This window comes from Narcine bancroftii, chromosome 1 (assembly GCF_036971445.1).
Source record: "Narcine bancroftii isolate sNarBan1 chromosome 1, sNarBan1.hap1, whole genome shotgun sequence".
NCBI lineage: Eukaryota > Metazoa > Chordata > Chondrichthyes > Torpediniformes > Narcinidae > Narcine > Narcine bancroftii.
In genome coordinates, this window is record NC_091469.1 from 413,028,297 (window position 1) to 413,049,981 (window position 21,685).

The window sequence follows — 21,685 nt, forward strand, 5'->3', positions numbered from 1 at the left end:
ACAGTGAAACATTTCTGCTTTTTATTGGAAGGTCGTCCTTTCACCATTTATACAAACCACCAGCCTATTACGCATACTGTGAGTACAAGCACACATCTCTACTCACCTAGAGAGATTCAGCATTTGGTCTTCATCCCACAATTTTCATCAGACATATGACACATCTGAGGAAAAGCGAATGCCGTGGCCGATGCCCTGTCCAGGCATGTCATTAACACCTTACATACAACTACTGACATTGATTTCACCGCCATGACTCATGCACAGCACATCGATCCTGATCTGGTATTGCCAGATTAACTCTGGTCTTCATCTTCAAGATGTGACCCTGGATGAATCGGGTGAAAGGTTAGTCTGTGATTTTTCCACAGGAAGGCCTAGGCCTTTTGTTCTGGCAGCTATGAGATGGGAGATTTTTGAGTCTCTTCACAATCTATCGCTTCCTGGCAGAAAAGCATCAATCAAACTAGTTACAGAACATTTTATCTGGCATCATGTTAAATGGAATGTTGGATTATGGGCAAGAACCTGCTTGCTGTGTCAATGCTCTAAAGTCTTCAGATCCATGAAATCCAAGCTGGGAGATTTTGTTGTTCCAAATTCCTATTTCTAGCATGTGCACCTGAACTTGTTAAGCCCATATCTGCCATCTCAGTGATAAACTTATCTGCTCATGTGTGAAGATGGACTACCAGATGGCAAGAGACCATTCCTATCATGACATCTCTGTGGAGACAGTCACTAGGGCTTTTACAGATCTATCTTTCAGTGTTCCAGTCATTATTATAATGGATCGAGGGTCTCAGTTCGACTCAGCATTGTTCCAGGCTCTCACCGACCTTCTAGGGACTACCACATTTACACTACGGCTTACCATCCACATTTCCATCAATAATTGAAGGCAGCATTAACAACAGGTGGTGATGCATCTACATGGAACGAACGTTTGCCCGTGGTTCTCCTTGGTGTGCGTACTACTGCTAAGGCAGATCTTGGATGTTCAGTGGCAGAACAAGTATATGGCATTACGTTAATTTTGCCAGGCGAGTTTGTGAATCCATGTCCAAGCACAATGCTCTATGATCCAGCTAGTTATGTTGATCGTCTTTGGGAAGACATGAGATTACTCCAACCTATTCCTACATGGTTGGCATCGCCTGCAGTGTATGTGCCGAATGATTTACAACGCTGTACTCATGTGTTCCTCCAGTATGATGCTGTTTACAAACTACTTCTGCCCATTTACAATGGTCCTTTCCAGGTCTTACGATGCCACACGATGACTTTTTTGATCGACAAAAATGGAAAAGCTGACATGGTTTCCATCAACAGGTTGAAGCCAGAGTATATCAATGCTCCATGTTCTGGATTGGATCCAGAGAACCCGTCGCACCCTTGCCAGTTGAACCATGCATCGTCCGTCTTGCACTATTGTATGAGGTTGGGCCAATCTGTCAGCCCTCTGGACCTTTACATAGAGGGACAGTTCCAATCAGTTGCCTCCTTGTATGGCTTGGAGACTGAGGTGGGGGGTGGGGGTTGGGGTGTCATGGTTGCATACTTAACTTTGTCAGGAGGAGGAGAGTGAGAGTGAGCCAATGAGACTGTCAGAGGAGTTTAGCTGGGTGTTGTTTGGGGAGTTGAAGAATGCAATGTTGTCCCTGGTGAATAATAAGAGAAAGTTCACTTCAAGGTGGTTGAAGGAAATGAGTAAATGTATTCTTTATTTGTTTGTAAGCTGTGATAATTCAGTGCCTTTACAGCAATATTCCTCATGCCACGGGCAGATAGGCCAGAGTGGGGCTGAAAAGGAGAATTAAAGACAAACAAAAGCTGAGATCAATCCTGCAGATTCAACAAGGTATTCTAGAAAACAACAACCCATTGTGAACACCTAGAGAAGTACAGTAGATTGGAAAAAATGCAAGTAAATCAATCATTCACTTGATAGCCTCTTTGGATCCTTGAATGCTGAGAAGGGGCAGAGAAGGAACAGATGTTGAATGCATGGTGAAAGCATGGAAAAATGCCATAATGATGGGGTGCTGTTGGCAAGAATGGAAGAGCAGAGCAGGGAGACACAAAAGGAGTGAACTTCGGAATGCTGCAAGAGGAGGACAGGGTAGATGCACAAGATGTTGAAATCTTGTTAGAGCAGACAGAAATTGCAAAGAAATTGAACGAGGAGGCTGCAGAAATGGAAGATGAAGACCAGGGGAAATGTGTCTTTCCTCTCTCCAGGAGGGATGTAAGAGAATGGGTGCAGTAAATAGATCAATTGTGGTAAAGGACTTTGTCCACTGCTATAGGGTAGAGCCCCTGGTTCAGAATAACAAGGGTCTGATATGGAAAGCCTCATCAGACTAAATACAGCAGAAATAGAGGAACTGAGAGAATGGAATAGAGTTTTTACAGGAGACAAGAGAAGAGGAAGTATCATTAAAGTAGCTATAGGAGTATGTGGGCTTTTAATGAATCTTTGTACCCAGACTTTCTCCTGAGGTGAAAAGATGAGAGTCTGAAATGTATCATGTGTAGGTGAGCAGCATTGACAATGGGGGCAAAAGTAATGAAATGTTTGAGTTCTGCTTGAGTGAAGGAAGTAATACCAATTCTGTCATTAATGTACTGAAAAAAGTTGAGGAAGTAGGAATGAAACAAAGACTGTTCCATGTATCAATTTGTTAAGCCAGTGTATCACCAAGGTATTATATGTATATCTAATTTCTATCTTTTTTTCCTAATTTGACCTCTTTATCGACGAGAATACACTTGAACAATCAGATAACTTTCATAAAATAGATAGAATTACTTTCTCTTTAAAAAAAAGTGGAGAAATAACACGAATGAATTAACTTTTCTGACATTGACTTGAAACATTGTTGATAAGAAGAGTTCCCATCATTCTTAAAAAATTAAAGTTGTAAGTAGCTCCATTTAATGATGATGATTAATAACATTAATCTTAATTTGACCTATTTTTGAACACAAAGGAGAAATACATTTTTTGAATGAAGCATTGTACTTGCAGAATATACTCAAGAGGAAAATAGGCCACAAAAATTCATAAGGTCATCTCCCCAAACTGATTTGGGTAGAAATTCTTCTTCAATAACAAGTATTAAATAGTTTTATATATGTACTACAATCCACTGAAATTGATTCCATGGAAGAATTTCAGAACATATGTAAGATAGTATCTTATGTGTTTCTCATGTGCAACTGATAACAAATTTCTATACTACTAACTTAATTTTGAACAATTTTGTTACAGTGAAAATACAATAATATTATTCACATATTGTTTTCAGATTAAATTATAATTCTTCCCATTCAAAGATAATAAGTAAAAGCTGTTTTCCAACCAAGCAAGTTGCGAGAAAATAACATTTTGTGACACGACCATTTAAGAATATTGCAATTTGAATCATGTAAATGTCCCTTTTGCCTTTGCAGTTCTACTCATGATAAATTTGTGTCTCCCATACCATAAAAATATAATGCTCTTGTAGTATTTTATTGTTGCTATAAATAGTTTAATAGTTCATTATATAGAACTATTGAAGCTATTAGCATAAAAATAGGCCAATTACCCTAATGGATGTTATGATAACCATTTGCTTGAGTTTATTAAAAACTAATTCCACAATCCCATGTTGTCTACATATACATATTTCTTTCTTCCTCTTAGATATGTTCCCTAAAAAAATTTAAAAGTCTCTGCCGTCTTGTGCTGGCCAACTTGCCAAAGCATTCACAGATTATTCAACATCTCACTCCAGTATGGCATGGTACCCAATTGTTTCAAACCGAATGTGTTAATCTGCCGAAATGACTTGCGACCAGAGGAACCCACTGATGAAATGTTTTGAAGCATACCATCTTCTGTCTGAGCAGCGACATGGATCCATTCCAATTTACCTATCTGTGATAGTACAGATTCTATCACCAATGTGTATATGTACATATGTACAGATGGTAGTGTAGGTGCGAGAAAGTGACAAACGAGATGTGCTCCACACCAGGGTCATGCCTAGCGCGGAATGCCACACTGACCACCGGCTGGTTCGCTGCAAGCTCAACCTTCACTTCAAGCCAAAGCCCAGGAACAATAAAGCCCCCAGAAAGAGGTTCAATGTTGGAAACCTGCAGTCAGACGAAGCGAGAGGAAACTTCCAGGCAAACCTCAAAGCAAAGCTCGACGATGCAACCCGCCTCACGGACCCGTCCCCTGAAACCCTCTGGGATCAGTTGAAGACTACCATACTGCAATCCACTGAAGAGGTACTGGGCTTCTCCTCCAGGAAAAACAAGGACTGGTTTGACGAAAACAGCCAGGAAATCCAGGAGCTGCTGGCAAAGAAGCGAGCTGCCCACCAGGCTCACCTTACAAAGCCGTCCTGTCCAGAGAAGAAACAAGCCTTCCGTCGCGCATGCAGCCATCTTCAGCGCAAACTCCGGGAGATCCAAAATGAGTGGTGGACTAGCCTCGCCAAACGAACCCAGCTCAGCGCGGACATTGGCGACTTCAGGGGTTTCTACGAGGCTCTAGCTGTGTATGGCCCCTCACCCCAAGTCCAAAGCCCGCTGCGCAGCTCAGACGGCAAAGTCCTCCTCAGCGACAAGACCTCCATCCTCAACCGATGGTCAGAACACTTCCAATCTCTTTTCAGTGCCAACCGCTCAGTCCAAGATTCCGCCCTGCTCCAGCTCCCTCAACAGCCCCTAAGGCTAGAGCTGGATGAGGTTCTCACCCTGGATGAGACATATAAGGCAATCGAACAACTGAAAAGTGGCAAAGCAGCAGGTATGGATGGAATCCCCCCAGAGGTCTGGAAGGCTGGCGGCAAAACTCTGCAAGCCAAACTGCATGAGTTTTTCAAGCTTTGTTGGGACCAAGGAAAACTGCCTCAGGATCTTCGTGATGCCACCATCATCACCCTGTACAAAAACAAAGGCGAGAAATCAGACTGCTCAAACTACAGGGGAATCACGTTGCTCTCCATTGCAGGCAAAATCTTCGCTAGGATTCTACTAAATAGAATAATACCTAGACTCGCCGAGAATATTCTCCCAGAATCACAGTGCGGCTTTCGCGCAAACAGAGGAACTACTGACATGGTCTTTGCCCTCAGACAGCTCCAAGAAAAGTGCAGAGAACAAAACAAAGGACTCTACATCACCTTTGTTGACCTCACCAAAGCCTTCGACACCGTGAGCAGGAAAGGGCTTTGGCAAATACTAGAGCGCATCGGATGTCCCCCAAAGTTCCTCAACATGATTATCCAACTGCACGAAAACCAACAAGGTCGGGTCAGATACAGCAATGAGCTCTCTGAACCCTTCTCCATTAACAATGGTGTGAAGCAAGGCTGTGTTCTCGCACCAACCCTCTTTTCAATCTTCTTCAGCATGATGCTGAACCAAGCCATGAAAGACCCCAACAATGAAGACGCTGTTTACATCCGGTACCGCACGGATGGCAGTCTCTTCAATCTGAGGCGCCTGCAAGCTCACACCAAGACACAAGAGAAACTTGTCCGTGTACTACTCTTTGCAGACGATGCCGCTTTAGTTGCCCATTCAGAGCCAGCTCTTCAGCGCTTGACGTCCTGCTTTGCGGAAACTGCCAAAATGTTTGGCCTGGAAGTCAGCCTGAAGAAAACTGAGGTCCTCCATCAGCCAGCTCCCCACCATGACTACCAGCCCCCCCACATCTCCATCGGGCACACAAAACTCAAAACGGTCAACCAGTTTACCTATCTCGGCTGCACCATTTCATCAGATGCAAGGATCGACAATGAGATAGACAACAGACTCGCCAAGGCAAATAGCGCCTTTGGAAGACTACACAAAAGAGTCTGGAAAAACAACCAACTGAAAAACCTCACAAAGATAAGCGTATACAGAGCCGTTGTCATACCCACACTCCTGTTCGGCTCCGAATCATGGTTCCTCTACCGGGACCACCTATGGCTCCTAGAAAGCTTCCACCAGCGTTGTCTCCGCTCCATCCTCATCATCCATTGGAGCGCTTTCATCCCTAACGTCGAAGTACTCGAGATGGCAGAGGTCGACAGCATCGAGTCCACGCTGCTGAAGATCCTGCTGCGCTGGATGGGTCACGTCTCCAGAATGGAGGACCATCGCCTTCCCAAGATCGTGTTATATGGCGAGCTCTCCACTGGCCACCGTGACAGAGGTGCACCAAAGAAAAGGTACAAGGACTGCCTAAAGAAATCTCTTGGTGCCTGCCACATTGACCACCGCCAGTGGGCTGATAACGCCTCAAACCGTGCATCTTGGCGCCTCACAGTTTGACGGGCAGCAACCTCCTTTGAAGAAGACCGCAGAGCCCACCTCACTGACAAAAGGCAAAGGAGGAAAAACCCAACACCCAACCCCAACCAACCAATTTTCCCCTGCAGCCGCTGCAACCGTGTCTGCCTGTCCCGCATCGGACTTGTCAGCCACAAACGAGCCTGCAGCTGACGTGGACTTTTACCCCCTCCATAAATCTTCGTCCGCGAAGCCAAGCCAAAGAAGAAAGAAAGAAGAGTGTAGGATGACTGTGATTGGCTGAGAGTGTAGCCACACCTACTGGCAGGTCTTAAAGGATTGCTCCTAGCCAGACCAGGTCATTCTGGACTGGTCGACCTACTTGTCTTTTAGTTAATAAAAGCCTTGGTTTGGATCAACAAGTCTTTGGTTCTTTCGACTCGCATTACACTACCATAGCAACAGGTCTACTGAAGATGCCATCTCACTGGCTTTACACAAAGCCCTGGAACACCTGGACAGCAAAAATGCATCTGGATGCACTTTTATCAACTACTTTGGCATTCAACACCATCGTTACCTTCGAAACTGATCAGCAAGCTCCAAGATCTGAGCCTCTACATCACTGTGTAATTGGATACTGGATTTCATCACCTTCAGACCACAATCAGTGAAGATTGGTAAGAACATTCTCCTCCACAATCTCCATCATAGAGCTGTGTTCTTTACCCCCTGCATTACTTGCTTTACCCCTATGACAATGTGGCTCAATATGACAATACCATATACAAATTCACTGATTATATAACAGTAGTGGGTTGTATAAAAAGGGGCGATGAGTCTGCCTATAGAAGGGAGTTTGAAAACTTGGTTGAATGGTGCACCAACAACAACTCAATGTCACCAAAGCCAAGGAACTGATTATTGAATTCAAGAAGGGAAAACAGAGGTGTACAATCCAGAGGTGGAGAGGGTGAACAAATTTAAGTTCTTTAACTCAGAGGATCTTTCTTAGACCCAACACAAAAATGTCATTGTAAAGATAGCATGTCTGCATCTCTACTTCCTCAAAAGTTTGCAAAAGTTTGGTATGACATCGAAACCCTGGTAAATTTCTACAGATGTGTGGTGGAAAGTGTACAGACTGGCTGCATCATGGTCTGATATGGGGACACTAATACCCCTGAGCAGACATCACAGGCAAAACCTTCTCCAACATCGAAAACGTCTACAAGGAATACTGCTGTCAGAGCAGCAGCAATCATCAAGGGTCCACAACACCCAGCACACGCTCTGTTCTCGCTGCTACCATCAGGAAAGAAGTATAGGTGCCATAAGACCCACATCACCAGGTTCAGAAATAGCTGCTACCCCTCCACCATCAGAAACTTCAACAACACACTCAATCAAAAACTCATTTAAGGATCTTTATCACTTTATTGATTTTTTTCTCTGTATTGTAGTCAGATTATTTACATTTCTTTATTTGTTTATCTTCTTATGTACAGTTTTTTGCATTACCAAATAAGTGGCAATTCTGCCTCGCCCACAGGAAAAAGGTATGTGATGTCATGTCTGCACTCTGACAAAAAAAATCTCAACTTTGAACTTCCTCTGTGGCAAGATATTCTTTTAAGATTCAAGATTTTTTGTCATGCAATAAAGACAGTGCAGACATCTCCATCGGGCACACAAAACTCAAAACGGTCAACCAGTTTACCTATCTCGGCTGCACCATTTCATCAGATGCAAGGATCGACAATGAGATAGACAACAGACTCGCCAAGGCAAATAGCGCCTTTGGAAGACTACACAAAAGAGTCTGGAAAAACAACCAACTGAAAAACCTCACAAAGATAAGCGTATACAGAGCCGTTGTCATACCCACACTCCTGTTCGGCTCCGAATCATGGGTCCTCTACCGGCACCACCTACGGCTCCTAGAACGCTTCCACCAGCGTTGTCTCCGCTCCATCCTCAACATCCATTGGAGCGCTTACATCCCTAACGTCGAAGTACTCGAGATGGCAGAGGTCGACAGCATCGAGTCCACGCTGCTGAAGATCCAGCTGCGCTGGATGGGTCACGTCTCCAGAATGGAGGACCATCGCCTTCCCAAGATCGTGTTATATGGCGAGCTCTCCACTGGCCACCGTGACAGAGGTGCACCAAAGAAAAGGTACAAGGACTGCCTAAAGAAATCTCTTGGTGCCTGCCACATTGACCACCGCCAGTGGGCTGATATCGCCTCAAACCGTGCATCTTGGCGCCTCACAGTTTGGCGGGCAGCAACCTCCTTTGAAGAAGACTGCAGAGCCTACCTCACTGACAAAAGGCAAAGGAGGAAAAACCCAACACCCATCCCCAACCAACCAATTTTCCCCTGCAATCGCTGCAATCGTGTCTGCCTGTCCCGCATCGGACTTGTCAGCCACAAACGAGTCTGCAGCTGACGTGGACTTTTTACCCCCTCCATAAATCTTCGTCCGCGAAGCCAAGCCAAAGAAGAAGAAGAAGAAAGACAGTGCAATATTATAAGGAATTTGGTGGATAGATTGGCATTGGCAGAAATTGCCTGAGGCTCTCTTACAATCAGAGAAAGAGAAACAAAAGACTGTCCTCTCAGGGTCACTGCGTCCATGGATTCGCCTCCAGTGCTTCCGCAGCACCTGCAGCAACACAGAGTCCAGTCCAAACCACCAGCAGCCCAAGCTCCAGATCTGGATATTCAATGCTCCAGTAACTGTTTTGTATAGAATTGTTCTTAACCTTTCTGTGAATCTCCTCAATGAGTTTTTAATTGATGCCACCATGCCAATGACTCTTCAAGCAGATGAGTTTTTCCATCTCATTGTCAAATTCTTTATACATTTTAAAATTCTGTCATATTCTTTAAAAGATGTCTCTTCATCTTATTTGCTTAAGTGAAATCAATTTTGGAGCCTGAATGGTGATGAACAAAGGATATTTGATTCCATTTAACGTGCACCATTGTTTGGCCAAGTGCAGGATGATCCTGTGATCCTGTTCACATGATTTCTACAATCATTCATTGCTGATTGCATATTTATGTGGGCTACACACAAGACCTAGTGTAGAATGACTGGGACCATGACAAGCTGTTCCAGCTATATATGCAACTATTTGTGTCTGCACCCTGTGACTGGTTGGCCAGAGCGTGTTTCCATGTGTGTCTTTAAAAATGTTAAATAAAATACTTTAAATTAAGTAAAGATGTGTTTCTTACATAGTTGCCTTTGTCTTGAAAGTATTTTCAGTAATTGCCATTGATTGTATGTTAGGCTGGAAGCCAGATGGGCCTTAGACCGAAAAAGGTTGAGAACCTCTGTGAGGCTCTGGTAGTTTGCTGGAACAAAAAGCTAAATATTAATGAGCATCAGTTTCTCAATTTAGAAAGTGTTTCTCCATGAGAATATAGATGATAAGGAGATCCACCTTATATAGGAGGTGAGGAAAATCTCCAGGGATATAATCATGGCAACAAGAGAAAATTAAGTCAATGTGAGAAGCTCTCAAGAACAAATAATCACTTTGATAAAAAATGTTAATTACATCTGTTATGAGCCCAGAGGACCCCAAAACCCAGCAGCAATAGAAATTCACCAAGACAAATGGTTACTTAAACAAAAGTTACTTTAAATTTTCTTTAAACATAAAAACAGGATCAAAATTTAACTTATTTCTATTAACTTAACCCCCTTCTAATTCTAAGTGTACATGTATGTATTGTGTGTATAAGTTCAGAAAAGTTCTTCAATCTCAGTTCTCCGTTCACTGATTGCAGGCAATTCTTATACTGTGCACAGAAATTAACATTTATGAATTTCACCAGACTTTGGTGCTTTAAAGGTAAATTGTTACCACTCAGGAAGGTTCTTGTCAGTTTTCAGAGAGAAGTTGTTGCTCGTTGGACACAAACTGATTCCTTCTGATCAGCCATTTCAGTGTCTTGCTGAAGAAACTTGCCCCATCAAGTTTCTCTAGATGATAACCTCTTTCTTTCAGGTCACCACAGAGTTCCTTTTTGTTTCTCATGAAACATTACAGAGCCAGACATCTCCTCATGCATGGATCACAAGGGCTTCAACCAGGCTGAACAAAAAAACTCACAACCCATCTTTAAAATGGGGTTTTTCCACTAGCTTGCCAGCTTGTCATGTTTCAGTCCCAGCTGCTGCTGCTGGGGTAGACCTGTAAAACTGAATTCTCTCTCTCTCTCTCTCTCTCACACACACACACACACACACACAGAAAAAAAATCACATGAATCTCTTACAACAGTAAACTGCACTCAGACTTCAGCACCAGACCTAATCTTCTGAGTTTGTTCATCTGTTGCTTTCCAACACAATAATCCTTTACTCCACAGCACGTCCAATTAATACCGACTTGTGAACTCCTTATAGGCATTCTTCAAAGATTTTGGAAAGGCACTCAGAGCCTGGACTGTCTGACTTGAGCTGAGCTCTAGCATTTTAAATGAGATCTGTTTTGAAGTGTTTGTAAGTGACCTACAACAAAAAACCTGCCACAATGCATCTCCCTCTAAAACATATCTCTATACCAAGGGTGGACAAACCGCGGCTCACGAGCCACAGGTGGCTCTTTGACATGTAATGTGTGGCTCGCAGGGAGAATAGGTGTCGGCAGTGGGGAGGGTAGGTGTTTGTAGCAGGTAGGGTAGGTGTCTGCAGCGGAGAGGGTGGATATCAGCGGGTCACCAGCTGACTATCAACAGCCTGCCCACTCCTAGGCACCTGAAAGCTTTGCCTTGCTGCTTTGAGGTGCCTAGGGGGAACATTTGGTGTGTAGACTTAATTAGAAAAAAATCTTTTGCAAAATTGCTCCCTTCGAAACAGTGCTTCTTCACGATCTACAGTGTATCAGCATTTCGCAAATGGATGATTTGCAAGACAAGGATTGGAAAATACTTTCCCCAACATAACTGTACTGGGGTGGGCAACCTCCCACACCAGCCACCACAGCCCCATAGTCCTGCGCCGGCCGCCCCAGCCCTGATGGGGAGTTGGGTCGCCGGGCAGTGGGGAGAGGGGTTGTCAGGCATGGGGAGTTGGGTAATCAGCCCACCCCCTACTAGTCGCCTGAAAGTGACTTTCAGGTGCCTAGGGGGAGCACTTGGAAACAGAGAATATACCTCCCCGAGGTGGGTTGAGTAAGTACACTTCGGGGATGGGTTCTCCGCTTTCAGGAGGCCTCCCGACAGCTGTATTCGGGTATTTTAGGCGGCTTTACATTCGGGTATTATGGCCACCTGAAAGGAGCTAATGATAATGTTAGTGGGTGTGGCTTGCGATGGCATGATTGCTACAGCTCTCAAACATCTGAAGTTTATGGTATGCAGCTCTTATGTTAAGCAAGTTTGGCCACCCCTGCTATATACAATATAAAATACAACACAATCCATCACACATCACATATTTTATCAACATCAGTATATCATTCATTTGCAAGACCAATCAAATGCATAATGAGTCTTGCATGTTATTTCAGGCAATACATTTCTTTTGCTAATCTATCATCAATTTATGTTAAGAACTATCTGAAACTTAATATTTATATGACTTCTGTCACTTCAAGTCTCACACCCATATCTCTCAGCTATACCCATAGACATCTATTCAAATATGGCAGACACATCATTCAGTCCTATTTAAAATGTTTATTATCACTTAACTTTTAATTTTACAGGAAAAGTGATACATAACCAATGTTGGTAGAATCAACTGGTAGAGAATAAGTGTAGCTCCAATGTATCAGAGTCTCCATAGGAAAATATTGCAAGCAATTAGGAACTGGCACCACAAAAGTTTATAGTTGGGGTGGAACTAAGACCAATGAAGACATTGGTCTTTCTTTCATATCTCTGTTGGCTCATCCTATTCTGACACATCAGCAGAGCACCACAAATATGCCAGACCAGTGGTTTTCAAAATTTTTCTTTCCACTCACATACCACCTTAAGTAATTCCTATGTCATAGGTTCTCTGTGATTAGAAAGGGATTACTTATGTGAGTTGGATTAATTCTTACTGAAATATTTTGCTTGGGAAAAATTGTTATTGGTCCATTTCCTTTGGAGTTATGAAACAGTGCACATAATGAGTCAATTAGGTATGATTAAAACAGTGGCTTTCAAACTTTTTCCTTCCACTGACACACCACTTTAAGTAAACCCTGTGCCATAGATGCTTTCTGATTAGTAAAGAATTACTTAAGATGGTATTTAAATTTGAAAATCACTGTGCTAGACTGACATAGAATTCTCATTCATATCCAAAATATCATTTATATGGTACCGATTAAGAATTTCAACATCTCATTCTTGTTATTCCAATGCTATCTACAAATTTGCCAGGTGACACCATGGTTGTCGGCAGAATCACAAATGGCAAGGAGGAAGGGTACAGGAAGAAAATAGCTTGTTGAGTGTGTCATGCCAATAACTGTGCGGTCATGTTACCAAAACCAAGGAGATGATTGTGGACTTCAGAAGAAAGTCAGGAGAACACATTGAGTCTTCATCGAGGGCTCAGTTGTGGAAAGGGTCAAGAACTGCAAATTCCTGGGTGTCAACATCACCGAGGATCTGTCATGGATTCTTCACATTGATGCATTCATGAAGAAGGTTGCCAGTGGATATACTTTGTGAGGTGTTTGAGGAGATTCGATATGTCACCAAAGACTCTCAAAAACTTCTACAGGTGTACCGTAGAGAGCATTCTGGCAGGCTGCATCACTGCCTGGTATGGAGGAGCCAATGCTCAGGACAAGAAAAATCTCCATGGGGTTGTTCACTTGGCCTGCGACATCACAGGTACCAGACTACTCCATCGAGGATATCTACAGGAAGCAGCATGTTAATAAAGCAGCCGCTATCCTCAAGGACCCCCACCACCCAGGCCATGGCCTCTTAACTCTGCTACCATGGGGGAGATGGTACAGGAACCTAAAGATGAGCATTTCGCAGCACAAGGACAGCTTCTTCCTGCTGTCATCAGATTCCTAACTGATCAAAGAACCAAAGGCACTGCCTTACTTTAACTTTTCATGCACTATTTTTAAATTTATTTTTGTAAGGTGATTTATACACCTCGTAAGGTTTGTGATACTGTGGCAAAACAACAAATTTCATGTCTATTCTTGACAATAAATTTTGATTCCAATTATTGTTTTCTTCCCTACCTACATTTCTTAGGATGGTTCTTTGTGCATGAGTGCAGCAATGATTCTGTGGAGCACCTTTTCTTGTTGCTGTAAATATCCAACTCATATTTATGCACACTAAGTTTTCTATTAAGTTCCCCAATAACACATAAAATTGTCTTAAGAAGTTTGTTTCTAAATTCCTTATAGGCTTCGATTTTGCTTAGCACATATAATTGTTGCCAAATTTAGAAGTCCTCAGTTCTTGATATTCAAGCCTGTAAATTTGTCTGTTTTTCTGATGTTAGAGTAATGTCACCAGTTGTAATAACACAGCTCCCTTATATAATGCCACTCTGATTCAGAAACAGCAGGAATTTGTGGATGAATTTTTCACTTTTCCCATAAATGATCTCAGGAAATGGACCTTAAAGGTTCATATCAGAATACAACCAGCACTTTTTTAACATGTTGCTAAGGAATGAATGTATTCTACAACAAAGAGTGTGGGGTGACAGGCTAGAGTCCACAGGCAACAACTTACCTGTATGAAGGGTTCTAGTAACAAGAAGCTGTAATAGAGATGTACTTAATGATCAGACTACCTTTTTGCAAGTCCTTCAATTCAGCTAAATTAATCTTCCAGTGTGGATCCAAATATCAAATTGACCAAACAAAAATCAAGGGTTCTCAGCTTTGCTGATTGAGGGTTTTTTTTTCAATTTCTCTAATGCAGTGGTGAACATCAAAGTGTCACATGTGACATACTGTACATCATTTGGGACAACATGCAAAGGATCCTAAGGCACAGTTTCGAAGAGCGAGGGTGATAACTGAACACAATGCAAAACTTGTATGAGATTGATTTAAAATTTTAGATGGAAGTGATGACCACCTTCTGGAATTAGATGCATTGATATTACTCCTGCTGGGTGTGGATTTGATGTTTCTCTGAAGTCTGAGTAGAGAAGGTTTTGGCATCACATCTTTTGACAGGTACCTTTCTTCTATTTACTTCTTTTTTAATTGCTCAACATATCTACTTGAGGCATGATGGCATGGCTAGTAAGAGCAACTTCCATATAGCTTCAGAAATGTAAGTTCAATTCTGATCATCAGTACTGTCTGCCTGGAGTTTCAACCAAGTGGATTTACCCTGGGTGCTGCAGTTTCCTCTGGCATCCCAAAGAGTGCAGGTTGATAAATTGCTTGGCACTGTAAATTGCCCCTGATGTGTAGGTGATAGGATTTGCAGCGTGTTAATGGGAGAATTAAAAATGGGATTACTACAGGATAATCTTGAATGGGAAATTGATGGCTGGCATGGACTCGAGGCCATTTCCCTGATGTATCTCTGCATGATGCTATGACAACACTTTGAGGCGCATATATTTTGAGATGAAACTTTATGAAACCAGTAGGGCGTTAGTGACTTGCATCTCAAGTTTGTTCCTGAGACTTGAGTGTAATATTGGGGTTTGTTGTTTTATGCAGAGAGAATTCTAGGCCCCAGTTTTATTATGAGAAACTTTCCCTAGACATCTTAGACAGTTTCCAGCTACATACAAAGTCTTTCCACCTTAACATTTTACTGCATTGAACATGAAGTGTAGAATCATTGGCTTTCAATAATAGCGGAGTGTAAAAACAATGAAAATATTTGCATGAATTAAAATATTTTTACTCACTTTGCTTTTTGTGAGAAGGGATTTGTGAAGTGTGATTTCTATATTGAATTTCGGCCACTGCATTGCTGTGTGAAGCTTAATGATGAATGTGTACAATAGCCTATTGCCACAAGAAGATAAAACAGCTGATAAGCATGCAGGTAATCATTTCTCTTCAATCTCCACAATGGCACCCATGAGGAGCCCAGGTATCTGTGGGAAAATGCTCCGAGATGTCAGACTGGTGAGGGAGTTTTGGCTGCACAGTAAAACTGCTGAAATTATGCAGAGCCCAGCAGATCGTGGAATGAAATGGATCAGCCATTTTTCAAAGCTGTATTTAATGCCCTCTTTTTACTTTGCAGAGTTAAACAAAATCACCAGCAAAAAGGCTCCACCACAAATAGTTTTTCAAGGGAACATCCATATAATAGGTTAGTTGTTGATGCTTTGTTTCTTGTTGCTGTAATTCCAATAATGTTTCATGCAGAATTCTGCAGTGAGTGGAGATATTCCCTCTGAACCAAAAAGTCACTTAACAATTGCCCATGCCTTTTCATCTCACATAGTTGACAGGGTTTTCAACCATATCTCCATTCTTCTAACTTCTGTTCCCAAATGCTCGCCACCAAACCAGAACTTCGATAGGGTTCCCCAAGTCTTCTCCTTACACTACACCAGTCTCAACATTCAGCAAATTATGCTCCATATTATATAACCATCCAATGAGATTCCACCATAAAACACATCTTCCCACACTACCTTTCAGCATTCTGGAAGGACTATTTCTTGCATGACTCCCTGGTCTGCAATTGCATCTCCACCAACCAATCCTCTTCTGATATCTCTTAACTACATAACTGCAGGAGATGTATAACATGACCCTTCACCTCTTCCCTTCCTACCATCCAGTGAACCAAACAGTCCTTCTTGGTGAAGTATCAATTCACTTGCGTTTCTTCCATTTAGTATATTATATTCAATGCTCATCATATTGTCTTCACTGCATTAGAAAAATCTTTATTAAACTGCATTGGATATCACCCCCATTCAGTCTACAGCAATGGTCCTTTCATTAAAATTAGGTGTCAAAATCTTTATATATACATAATTTGTATATATTTCATATATTCTTGGTTATATAATTGACAGCCACTATGTCCTGATACAGAGCCTCACTGGCTATTTTGTTCTTCTTGAGATTATTTAAACTCATAAAGGATCTGTGTGAAACTGGACCTTATTATCAGCTGACAGACACCTTCCTGAAGTAGACTGAATCCATGATCAATGCAGTGAGAAGAAATGTGGTCCAAGTGCAGAAAAATTTGAGCTTGGATTGTTCATTGGGCAGCAGAAAGTCCAGCTCAATATTAATGGTAGTTTCCCCAATTTTAAGCAAGAAAGAGTAATACGCAACTTTTCACTGATGTTGAACTAAGTTCTTTCCTTCTGGATCCATGTTCAATTCGACAGATGTTGCTCCAACATCCCAAAGTGCTTGGATTCCAACACCATATTTTGAAAGCCTTGTTTCTCTATCCAAACAGTGAAGATTTGTTGCGCCACTCCAAATGACAAAGCTTTTGCAAATTATAAAGTATGCATGATGTGAGTCTGCATAAACCAAAAATCTACTATCACAAATTAGCTCTCAATTTAATTTTTTTAAATTAGATTTATTTTAATTTTTTTTTGATATCCCATCCCATTCCACAAGTCTATGCCACCTAATTACACCCAACTGACCTATTAACGCTGTATGTTTTGAAGGGTGGAAGGAAACCGGAACAGCCAGGGAAAACCCACGTAGACACGGGGATATCATACAAACTCTGTACAGACAGTTCCAGATTTGAACACGGGTTGTTGGCACTGTAACGGTTTTATGCAAACCACTATGGTAACCATGTCACCCTCCACTCCCAATTTTTTTTCCCTTTTGGCCAGTTGGAAAAACACCATGATTAACAGGGAATTAATAAAGTATCCAGGTTAGGAGATAATGCTGAGGAGATTAAAGTGAGATAAATGGAATGACAATATTGTCAAGTTTATTGTCATCTGATTGTATAAGTACAGCCCAATGAAACAGCATTCTCTGGTCCTTGGCGCAAAACATGCAGACAACCAGACATAACACACATACATCTGCAAGACCAGAATTTTATCTATAAAAATAAATAAATAAATATTCTTTTGTACAAATAAGAATCTTGGGTGGTTTGTGTGAGCAACTCCTTTGGTCGTATTCTCACTGCCCATGAGAAGAAAATGTTTCTCAGCCTGGTGGTTCTGGCTCTGTTACTCCTGGATCTCTTCCCTGACGGGAGCAGCTGAAAGAAACTGTGTGCAGGGTGGAAGGGGTCCTCAATGATTTTGTCCACCCTCTTCAGACAATGATCCAGGTGTTATGAGCCCAGAGGACCTCAAAACCCAGCAGCAATAGATATTCACTAAGACAAATGGTTACTTAAACAATTATCTTTAAATATGAAAACAGAATCACACTTTAACTTATCACCATTGACTTAACTAACCTAACTTAGCCCCCTTCTAATTCTAAGCGCATGTGTATGTAATGTGTGTGTAAGTTCAGAAAAGTTCCTTGATTCACAGTCCAATCTCACTTCTCATTCCTCCAAGTTTACTGGTTGCAGGCAATTCTTATCATGTGCACAGAATTTAACATTTATTAAGTTCACCAGGCTTTTTACCAGGTGCTTGAAAGGTAAATGGTTACCACTTAGGAAGGTTCTTGTCGGTTTGCAGAGAGAGATTTGTTGTACGTTGGACACCTGCAACTTATTCCTTTTTAATCAGCCACTTCAGTTTCTTGCCGAAGAAACTTGCCCCTTCAGGGTCCTCCAGATGATAACCACTTTCTCTCAGGTCACACAGAGTTCCTTTTTGTTTTCCTTATTTCAAGTGAAACATTAGGCAGCCAGTCCTCTCCTCTTGCATGAACCACAAGGGCTTTGACCAGGCTGAAATAAGTACTCACAACCTGTTTTTCAAATGGGGATTTTCCATAAGCTTGCCAGCTTGTCCTGTTCCAGTCCCATTTGCTGCTGCTGACTGTAAAACTGCAGAACTGATCTTGCTCTCTCACACAGAGAAAAACCTGTTCAACTCTCTCTGTTTGCAAAAACCTCTTAGAAGAACAAGCTCCATTACAAACAGCCTGCTACTCCTTCAATCTCTTTTACCTGTTACCTTTTTGTAAACAACAATCCATTCGTGAAGTCCCTTGGGCACTCCCCAAAGCTTTTGCAAAGGTCCCCAGGAGTTGCCCTGTCTGGCTTGAACATAATTTTAAATGAGATCTGTTTTGAAGTGTTTGTATGTGACCTACACAAAAAATAACCTGCCCCATTTAATCTCCCAAAAACATATACAATACAAACACCACATAACCTGTCACGCTTCCAATCCATTTCTCTGCAGCAACCATACCACACTGTGATGCAGCCAGTCAGGGTGCTTTCAATAGAGCTCCTATAGAAGTTGACAATAATGGCTGGTAGCTTTCCATACTTCAGTCTTCTCAGGAAGAGTAGTCACTGTTGCACCTTCCTGATAAGTGAGGAGATGTTCAGTGTCCATGATAGGTCACTGTTTAAGTGAACTCCAAGGAAATTGGTGATCTCCAGTCTTTCTACTACAGAGTTGTTAATATGTAGTGGAGGGTGATAGTTCCTGGTCCTCCTGAAATCAATGATCATCTCCTTCATCTTGTCGACATTGAGACTCAGATTGTTATTCTTGCACCATTTCAAGAGATTTACCACCTCTTCCATGTAGTCCAACTCATCATTTTTGCAATGAGACCAACTACTGTTATGTCATCTGCAAACTTGATGACATTGTTGGAGATGGATCTGGCGATGCGGTTGTAGCATGAACAGGAGTGACTGACTCAGTCAAACTGTGGTTTTTCCATTAAGAAGTTCAGGTTCTAATTACAGAGACACATTTCAAGTCCCAGCAAGGACAGCTTCTCCACCAGCCTCTGGGGAATGATTGTATTAAATGCTGAGCTGAAGTCAATGAGCAGCAGCCTGGCGTATGAGGCATCGTTCTCCAGATAGTCCAGGACAGAGTGAAGTGAAAAGGCTATTGTATCTTCTGTGGAATGGTTTCTTCTACGGGTGAATTGAAATTGATCCAGCATCTTTGGGAGATGTTTTTTTTTATGCATTCCATCACCAGATGCTCAAAGCATTTCATAATGGTGGAGGTAATTGTCACAGGGCGGTAGACATAGGCCTGTTATTGTCACCCTCCTGGATATTAGGATGATGATGGCTGTCTTGAACCCCGCAGGATTGATGGACTGCTGCAGAGAGGAGTTTGATATCTGTAAAGACCTCCGTGAATTGGTCTGTGCAGTCCTTCAGTATCCAAAAAGGTATGCTGTCTGGTCCGGCCACCTTGTGTGGGTTCACCTTTGATAGAGTTCTTCTCACCTTGGCTGCAGCTATGTAAGGAACCAGTTCATCAGGGTGACATTGCATCATCTTCTCTTCTCATCAAACCATGCATAGAGGGTGTTCAGTCTGTCTGGAAGGGAGATGACTTTGTCCTTAATTTGTAAGGTTGACTTGTGATCCACTTAATTTGCAAGGTTGTATTGAAGTTCAAAGTTCATATTTATTGTTGAAATTCAAAGTTCATATTTATTGTTGAAGTTCAAAGTTCATATTTATTGTCAGAGTACAATCATGATGCCACATAGCCCCAAGATTCTTTTTCCTTCAGGCCAGGCAGAATTTCTACTTATTGATAACTGTACATTCTACTCAAGAAAAAAAAAGATATCTATACAAAAAAGAGAAATATAAACAAAGAAACAAACTGTGCAAGAAAAAAATATTCAGTAATGTGAAAAGTATCTCTGATTGAGTTTGTTATTTAGGAGTTTGATGATGGAGAGGTAGAAGCTGTTCTTGAACCTGATGATACAAGTCTTGTGTCTTTCCTGATGGTAACGGTAAGAACAAGGCATATCCTGGACGATGTGGATCCTTGATGATTGATGCTGCTCTCCCATGTTCATGTGGATTTTCTCATTGGTGGAGATAGTTTTGCCTGTGATGTACTAGGCTGTGTCCATTACCTTTTGCAGAGCCCTGTTAAGAGCCCAAAGGACCCAAAAACATAGCAGCAATAGATATTCACCAAGACAAATGGTTACTTAAACAAAAGTTGATTTTAATTATCTTTAAACATGAAAACACGATCAAACTCTAACTTATTACTATTAACTTACTTAACCTAACTTAACCCCCTTCTAATTCTAAGCGTATGTGTATGTCATGTGTATATAAGTTCAGAAAAAATTTTGGATTGACATTCCAATCTCACTTCTCACTCCTCCAAGTTCACTGGTTGCAGACAATTCTTATACTGTGCACAGAATTTAACATGTATAATGTTCACCAGGCTTTGGTGCTTGAAAGGTAAATGGTTACTGCTCAGAAAGATTCTTGTCGGTTTGCAGAGAGAGATTTGTTGTTCACAGAACAGAAACTGATTCCTTTTAATCAGCCATATCAGTGTCTTACTGAAGAAACTTGTCCCTTTAGGGTTTTCTAGATGATAACCTCTTTCTTTCAGGTCACACAGAGTTCCTTTTTGTTTTCCTTATTTCAAGTGAAGCATTAGGCAGCCAGTCCTCTCCTCTTGCATGAACCACAAGGGCTTTGACCAGGCTGAACTAAGCACTCACAACCTGTCTTCCAAATGGGGTTTTTCCACAAGCTTGCCAGCTTGTCCTGTTCAGTCCTAGCTGCTACAGCTGAACTGTAAAAACTGTAGAGCTGAATTCTTTCGCACTCTACTTGCAAATCCATGACCCTCCTAGAACAGCAAACTGCACTCAGACAGCCTACAGCTCTAAATCTAATCCTCAGAGTTCTTTCATCTGCCACTTTTCAAAACGACAATCCATTAGTGAAGTCTCTATAGACATTCCCCAAAACTTTTGCAAAGGCACTCATAGCCAGCCTGTTTGGCTTGAGCAGAGCTCCAGTATTTTAAATGAGATCTGTTTTGTAATGTTTGTATGTGACATACACTAAATAAAAAAACTGCCACAATTTATCTCCCCAAAACATAGGTATACACAATATAGAGCACAACATGATCTGTCAAAGCCCCCATACCAGGCCATGGTGCAGCTAGTCAACACATTTTCCTCTGCACATCAGTTGAAATTTGCCAAAGTTTCCAATGCCTTATCGAACCTTCACACACTCCTAAGGAAGTATTTGTTTATGATCACATTATTTTGTCGGGTTCAGGAAAGGTTCTCCGAAATAGTGACTCCCAGTAATCAATTTAAATTTGCTCATCCTCTCCACCTCTCATTCCCCAATGATCACAGGATTGTACACCTCTGATTTTACCTTCCTAAAGTCCACATAAGCTCCTCGGTTTTTGTAACATTGAGTGGAGGTTATTGTTGGTACACCATTCAGCCAAGTTTTAAATATCCCTCCTATATGCTGACTCATCATGCCTTTTTATTGGTATGGTCAGTAAATTTGTAG

The 21,685-nt window shown here is 41.8% G+C and overlaps 1 protein-coding gene across 1 annotated transcript in view; it reads left to right on the plus strand.

Annotated features, from left to right (window-relative positions):
* The window catches only part of ube2e2 (ubiquitin-conjugating enzyme E2E 2), a 321,809-nt gene that overhangs the window by 5,970 nt on the left and 294,154 nt on the right, over positions 1 to 21,685 (plus strand). Inside the window, exon 2 of the mRNA XM_069913966.1 lies at positions 15,497 to 15,565. Coding sequence (XP_069770067.1) covers positions 15,497 to 15,565 — 69 coding nt within the window. The remainder of the gene's footprint in view (positions 1 to 15,496; positions 15,566 to 21,685) is intronic.